General features: G+C 50.6%; 1 protein-coding gene across 2 annotated transcripts in view; it reads left to right on the top strand.

The window, feature by feature from the left end:
* The window catches only part of Map3k4 (mitogen-activated protein kinase kinase kinase 4), a 91,135-nt gene that overhangs the window by 62,670 nt on the left and 20,763 nt on the right, over positions 1-7,702 (top strand). For both annotated transcript variants that reach the window (XM_028772749.1, XM_028772750.1), the window contains exons 7-11: positions 2,156-2,272; positions 3,382-3,481; positions 3,568-3,651; positions 4,912-5,178; positions 6,305-6,454. In XM_028772749.1, the coding sequence (XP_028628582.1) occupies positions 2,156-2,272; positions 3,382-3,481; positions 3,568-3,651; positions 4,912-5,178; positions 6,305-6,454 (718 nt within the window). The remainder of the gene's footprint in view (positions 1-2,155; positions 2,273-3,381; positions 3,482-3,567; positions 3,652-4,911; positions 5,179-6,304; positions 6,455-7,702) is intronic.

The following is a 7,702-nucleotide window of genomic DNA, read 5'->3' as shown; positions in this document are numbered from 1 at the left end:
GTACTGGCCCAGCTGTGCATCCCTCCTGGGAGGTGTGTACTGGCCCAACTGTGTATCCCTCCTGGAAGGTGTGTACTGGCCCAGCTGTGTATCCCTCCTGGGAGGTGTCCATTGGCCCAGCTGTGCGTCCCTCCTGGGAGGTGTGTACTGGCCCAGCTGTGCATCCCTCCTGGGAGGTGTGTAATGGCCCAGTGCATCCCTCCTGGGAGGTGTGTACTGGCCCAGCTGTGTATCCCTCCTGGGAGGTGTTCACTGGCCCAGCTGTGCATCCCTCTCAGGTGGTGTTCACTGGCCCAGCTATGCATCCCTCCTGGGAGATGTGTGCTGGCCCAGCTGTGCATCCCTCCTGGGAGGTGTGTACTGGCCCAGCTGTGTATGACTAACTGTGCTCTGAGACTTTGGCAATCTCTGTCCTCTCTTAGTGTCAGAATTTTGTGTCCACCATTTTTGGTGTCTCAGGAGCCTGTGTCCACCTCCCTGCAGGGATCTCAGTTCTTAGGCTGCATTGTCATCTTAGTGGGCAGTGAGCCCGCTGGCTCCCAGCCCTTCAGGTTGCAGTCCTGGTGATGTCCCTTCTGTTTTCTATCTCCAGCTTTAGAGGCTCCCACTTAGTGTCAGCCTGTGTCACGTTGTTCAAGTGCAGTGTGACCTCACTCCCTTCAGTTACTGTTTGTGTCTCTGTCTCTACTTGTCCTTCAAATTCCCAAAAGCAGTCTCTGGACTTTGCCTTCTGCCCCTTGTTCTGAGAATAGCTCCCAGGGCTTTACTGCTGCCCTCCCTGGACTGCCACCCCTGGCCTAGCTCTGTGCCCTTCCCATCCAACCCAGCTTGTCCATGGTCCTGGCTACTCCCAGGCTTTGCTTTTAGCCCCCTTCACCTCCACCCCCGACCCCAGGATGGATCCTGTAGTCTCAGCACCAGCTACACACTGCCCATGTCAACAAGTCTGTCAGCCTCCCTTGTGAGCACTCGGCAGCTCCGGGCATCAGGGCAGCATACAGTCGGCCTTCTCATCCAGCGTGTGTGCTCACCTCCTGGACTTCACACTGCAGGCCCAGCAACCCCTTCTATGCTCGTGGGCTGGGCACATGGCGCCTGCTGCCACACATGGACCACATGTCCCAGTTATTTTCATGACTCATCCCCTCACTTCCTGCAGACCTTTGTCCTAGTGTCACCTTCCTGTCGCATTTAGAAGTTCCCACTCACAAGTACCTTAGATTCATTCCTGATTCTTTCCATCTAGTAGAGGGCTTTGTCCACTGCGCTCACTGTTGCTTCTATAGAACAGGAGCCAGGCTTCTAAATAAATGCATCCTGATGCGTTGTATGATATTCTGAAAATACTTTTCTGATCAAGCCACATTCCCAACCAGATATTTTAAAGCCCATCTGCTTTAATGGCCATGTGATTAAACTAATTTACATTAAACCCAGGCCCTCCAGAGCACAGCCTGACCCTTGCTAGGTGTTGCAGCCTGGTGAGCACCTCTGCGTTTTCACCCTCCAGACGAGGTTTCTTACCTTCATCAGGTTCTTTGTCATTCCCAGACTCCCCTCCCCTCCCTTCGGGTAATCCTGCTAACACTCAGCCTTTGCTTGGGGTTGGGGTGGCGGGAGCTTTCTGTCCAGAAGAGGCTTCACTGCCGTGTCTTTCCCATCTGATGATGGGTTTCCATCACTGCCTTTCCATGAACATCATCGAGGTCAGTAGTGATAGTGAAGGGTTGTCACCATGATTCACTCCGCTCTGCGTGCTTGAGTGTTCATTAACACTAGTGTGTAAGCGGTCTGTTCTTTAAGAAAGTTCAGGAGTAGAGAGTCGGTCTTCAGCTGTGAGAGGTGACCTGGAGAGAGAGTCTGGAAACAGCTCTGCGTCAGTTTCTCTTGTTCTGCCATCGCATCATTTGGTCTGCTGGAGGCATTTTACGCCATCTTGAACACTTAAGCAGTAACATTGTGTAATCATGTGGCTCCTACACACAACTTACCACTACGGTTTATACTCAGTGCTGTGTTAGAACAAAGGCGGGCTGGGCTCTCCGCCAGAGTTCTGTGTTTTCTCCTCAGTCATGTGCTAAGAGAAAACTCCCATTGGTCTGTAACTGTTGCAGTGACAGCTGATCCTCCTGCTTTGCCATTTGTCCATCCCCAGTGACATCGCAGGGATGCTGCTGAAGTCCACGGGGAGCTTTCTGGAATCTGGCCTGCAGGAGAGCTGTGCTGAGCTGTGGACAAGCACTGATGACAACGGTGCTGCTGATGAGCTAAGGTTGGCGTCACCCCGGCTGTCTGCTGTTTCTTACCTCTGGATTCTGGACAGTGATGGATGGGGATTATCAGTGGTCTTCTGGCTATGGCTTTATGTGAGAGCCTCTTTACAGGCAAACAGACTTCAACACGATAAAAGCAGTGGATATTAGCTGAATATGGCTGCAACAACACTGCAACAACACTGCCCGTGTTTCCTGGAGTATCTTAAAGTGCTATGCTTTTGTTCTTTAAATCCCTGTCGCAGCCCATGCTGCTTTTTAATGCCATTTGGCACGTTTCTGCTGTGTATACTTGCCGCATCCCTTCTGTTGAGCATTAGGGTAATACACATGCCATGGCTCGTCTGCTGGATGCTCTCCACTGTCATGTCGGCTCATGATGCTGAACCACTGAAACTCCTCCCTCCTCCTGTCTCTTCCTCTGTCTCTCTGTCTCTCTTTGTCTCTGCCTCTCTCTTTCTCTCTCTCTCTTTCTCTCTCTCTCTCTCTCTCCCCCTCCCCCCGCGGGAGTGGGGGTGGACCCTGTAGCTTTAAGCTATAACTGAAAAGTCACCATGAGAGTTGAAGAATGGAAGCAGTATACTAGGTGTACTAGGCAGCAGCTCTTTGGATACTCCGCTTGCCTGCCAGAGATGGATCTCGAAGTTCTCTGTGGAAGGGCATTGGTGCTCCACTAAGCCTGTTCCATGGTGTTCTACCCTTGTGATCAGCTGTGGTGGCAGCACGGTGTCACCCAAGTCAGCATGAGCCCCGAGATGGTATTAGGGGGGTAGTTGTAGTCACCACACAGCTTAAATTTCTTTTCAGTTATTATGAGCCCTTAAACTCTAAGAATGTGTCATCATAATGTCTAGAAAATTAAACATACTGTTACTTGAGGGATATTTGATGCCCCCTACATACACTGAAAGTGCTCAGGTACTTACTACAACCGTCTGAGGATCAGTTGTCTAATCGTCTGAGTATTTGGCCACATTCTCAGTAACTTTTTGTTCCACTGATGAGGTTCAAGGTGCTGTTTGCTCCGTGCTTTTGAAATTTGCTACATGTTTGTTACTCTTGTACCCGAGTGCCCCGAGTGGGAACTAACTGAACTTCACCCCGGCAGGAGGTCTGTCATCGAGATCAGCCGAGCCCTCAAGGAGCTCTTCCACGAAGCTCGGGAGAGAGCCTCCAAGGCTCTGGGCTTTGCTAAAATGCTGAGGAAGGTGAGTCTGCCACCTGAGCGCCGCCACCTTCTCCCATGTTCCATCTTAACGCTGATCCTGAACAAGTTTCTGTTCTGTGATCCTAGGACCTTGAAATAGCAGCAGAGTTTGTGCTGTCGGCGTCTGCCCGAGAGCTCCTGGATGTCCTGAAAGCAAAGCAGTACGTGAAGGTGAGTCCTTTCTCTCTGCTGCGCTCTAGAGAGCTGCGCAGTCGTGACCTGCAGAGTTAGTGCTCTGGACTGTGGAGGCTGCACAGTGACCCTACCAGTACACAGAATACACTTCCTCATACTTCTTAGAAATGCAGACAAAGAGTCAACCTCAGTGTATACTGTCATTAACTTAGCTATGCATTTTAAATATGTAAGTGTATATTTAAAATAGTGACTGATTGTGACTATGAATGGTTTTAGTGTCTGCATTCAGGCCCTCTGCAGTCCACACGTCATCTTGGTCACTGTCATAGTTACTTTTTGGGCCTATCTCTGTCCTCTTCAAGTTGTTTGAGATTTATCACTTTGGGACCTGCATATGACATGTCATTGGCAAGCATATGCCAGACCCAGGTGTCTTAGGGTGTCTATGACTTTGATGAAACACCATGACTAAAGAAGCGTGGGGTGGAAAGGGTTAATTCTGCTTACACTTCCACATTGCTGTTGATCACTGAAGGAAGTCAGGTCAGAACTCACACAGGGCAGGAACCTGGAGGCAGGAGCTGATGCAGAGGCCATGGAGGAGTATTGCTTACAGGCTTTCCCCCTATGACTTGCTCAGCCTGCTTTCTTACAGAACCCAGAACCACCAGCCCAGGGATGGCATCACAATGGTCTGGTCCCTCCCTCATCAATCACGAATCAATAAAATGCCTACAGCCTGATCTTATGGAGGCATTTTCTCAGTTCCAGTTCCCTTCCCTTCAGTGACTCTGGCTTATTTCAAGTTGACATCAAACTATTTAGCACACTGGGGCTGTGTGATGTAGGGGTGGCTGCTGTGCAGCCTGCACCTCTATCATGACATTGTATTCCATGTTAAAGTGACCCCACCTCCTCCATCAGTCCAACCCAGGCACACACCCGTGAAGAACTAGCTGTCGCATGTGGGACAGTGAAGCAGTGCCTAAAGAACCTTCAGTGCTATTGGTCCAGCTCCTGCCAGCCTCCCTCCCTTCCTCCTCACTCTCACTCATACAGTTCAGCTTGTTGTTGGAACTAATGCCTTCTTCCTCACATGCATCCTCTTCCTTGAATCTGCTTGTCTATCCACTCCTGTCCTGAAACACCTAGGCTGGCCCTGAATTCATTGTATAGCCCAGGTTGGCCTCTAACTCATGGCTTCTGAGTGCTAGGGATACAGGCGTGTACCTGTGCCTTGGCTGCTTTTGATCACACATTTCCTAGTTTACAAATGGGTTGTTTCCTTTCCAGGTACAGATTCCTGGGTTAGAGAATTTGCACATGTTTGTCCCTGACAGCCTCGCTGAGGAGAAGAAAATTATTTTGCAGCTACTCAATGCTGCCACAGGAAAGGACTGCTCAAAGGACCCAGACGACGTCTTCATGGATGCCTTCCTGCTCCTGACCAAGCATGGGGACCGAGCCCATGACTCAGAAGAGGGCTGGAGCACGTGGGAGGCTCGAGCTGTCAAAATCGTGCCTCAGGTGGATACCGTGGACACCCTGAGAAGCATGCAGGTGGGTGGGCCTCCCGCCATCAGCTGGGACGGTCGGAATGCTTGTAGGAAACACTGTGGCAGCTTACAGACAGCACCCTCACTGATCTGAAGTGTATGCTCCCTAAAATAGGCCTGTATAGTTCACTGCATGTGTTGTTAGCACGACTGTGCTGGAACTATCCCAGCAGGTTTAAGTGTGTTGGGTTATACTGGGGTGTTTGAAACGACCTGCACATTTGATTTACACTGTTTTGAGCCTCTTAGATCCACAAATGTCAGTTAGATCTTAAAGTTGTCATTTCATTGATGAGTCAATAATTCTAGACAACACAGTCCAGAGTGCCCCTGAAGAGCAGAAACGGTTCAGTTTAGGTGTCACTTATGCACGGAAGGACTCCTCATGGGGCCTGATCAGATTTTGAGATTCACTGATTACTGCTTCCAGAGTCTCCTCACATGTGTGTCCAGCTTAGGGGCAGTGAAAGCAGGTACTCACACACATCTGGAGCCCTGCTGGACCAGCTGCTGTCTCCTCCTCCCCACCCACCTGTTCTTTCTCTTGCGCTCTCAGTCAGATGTGTCCACTCTCTTGTTTAAGTCAGAAGTGTGGCAGCGGACGTAAACGTGTCCTCCGACCTCTCTAGCTAATCACCAGCTTGGCAGCCAGATGTGCTCAGCAATCTGGCTGGTGTGCGGGGCCTGCCACAGCTCAGGCCCCATTGCCTTCCCTGGACAGTTGTGCTGCCCTACTTGGGCTTTTCCTCCTTCCCTCCTCCAGTCCTCCTGATTGTGGCTTGTTTGAAAGGGAGCATGGCAACAGGCAGGATTCTCCCAAATACTGCAGAACCTAGTCTCTCAGTGATTCTCGCCAGGGAGCTTGCCTCGTCCCTGACTTCTATCTTCGTGGGCTGCTCCAGCACACCATCCATGTGTGCCCACGCCCTTTCCCAGTGGAGAGTGGGGTTCTTCCCTTTGCTGAAGAGCCAGCTTGCTGCCTGGCCTGCAGGAGGTGTGTCTGCAGGTGTACCCGAAGGGGATCCTAGCCAGGTGGCCAGCTGTTGCGTGGTGTCTTGAGGGTGGCGCTGTTTGGGGCCTGGAAAGCCATCACTGGTCTGTTTATGCCTTGCGTTTGGTTTTCCTTCCAGGTGGACAACCTTCTGCTGGTTGTCATGGAGTCTGCTCAGCTAGTACTTCAGAGAAAAGCCTTCCAGCAGTCCATTGAGGGGCTGATGACTGTACGCCATGAGCAGACATCCAGTCAGCCGGTCATCGCCAGAGCTTTACAGCAGCTCAAGGTACTGACCACGCCATCCTTGCCTCTGGATGGAAAGCTGTGGAGAAGTCACGTGGTGTGTGGTGATGTCATTCGAGGGCTGTGAGTGCCCCGTTCCTCCTAGTGTACACTTGTGCACATATGTGAATGAGACATTCCCTTGGTACTTCCTGAAACTGGGAAGGATGGAAATGAGACGGTCCATGACAGTCTCGTGGCTGGTGGTTTACCAGAGTTGAGGTTGGGATCTAGGTCTCTTCTGTTAAGTCTCTTTCACCTGAGCAGTTTCCAGTATTTGCTACAGGTCTTCTTTGTACACGGTCAAAAGGCGTTTATCCTATTGTTGAGTATGTGACTCAGGCAAGTGAACTATAACGGAAAGAACCAGCAGGCAGGAGGGCCTCCCAGTCCTTCACAGCCGCGGCTTTGCATCTTTGCATCCCTTTCTGGTTTCACCACTGTGTCTGGTGCTGCTCTCTTGGGTCCTGCTTTTAGCTGCTCCTTCCAGCAGCCGTGAGTCAAGCCTTTATAGCTACAGAGCTGTGGCTTCTTAGAGACTCCTGGGAAGTACAAGTCATTCAGTGAGCTTGTGGTTTTCTTCTGCCAATCCAATTTGTTTTTTTTTATTTATTGATTATAAACTGTTGCCCCGCCCTAATACCAGGGCAAGGGACTATTGTCCTTCAGTTCAAGCCAGGGTCCTCGAGAGTATAAGTTGTCGTACGATGTTGATTTCACTTGAGTTTGAAGGATCCTGGCTCAAGGGCACACACTGCCTCACCGAGAGATCAGCAGCTCCGAGTAGCATCTGGGGATTGCATTATGGTATCATAGCTCAGGAGAGTTTCAGAACAGGAGGAAGAACGGGGACTACAAAAGAAGCACTCCAGCATTGATGTCCAGGGTCAAGGTTATAAGTCTGCTGACCAAGTACCACAGTGTAGTTTGCTGTACATGTCAGAAAGAGGGGAATAACAGAGAATCCAGAGCTGGCAAAATAAGGTCAGCACAGACTGGTTTGTTGAGGAATACCTAATTTTATTTACTGAGCCTTGAGAGTTTGGAAGATTTTTGAAGAATACTTTGCAATGAAATGTGAGTGATACATTCCCAGTGTACAAGGATGTGAGTGTTGGGTGGGAAGGGGTGAGTGTGGAGGGAGTGAGAGATGGGTGGGAAGGGGTGAATGTGGAGGGAGGGAGAGATGGGTGGGAAGGGGTGAATGTGGAGGGAGTGAGATGGGTGGGAAGGGGTGAGTGTGGAGGGAGTG

This window comes from Grammomys surdaster, unplaced genomic scaffold, assembly GCF_004785775.1.
Source record: "Grammomys surdaster isolate TR1022 unplaced genomic scaffold, NIH_TR_1.0 218, whole genome shotgun sequence".
In the NCBI taxonomy this organism is placed as follows: domain Eukaryota; kingdom Metazoa; phylum Chordata; class Mammalia; order Rodentia; family Muridae; genus Grammomys; species Grammomys surdaster.
The sequence above is the reverse complement of the archived record's forward strand: the minus strand, read 5'-3'. Positions and strand labels throughout refer to the sequence as shown.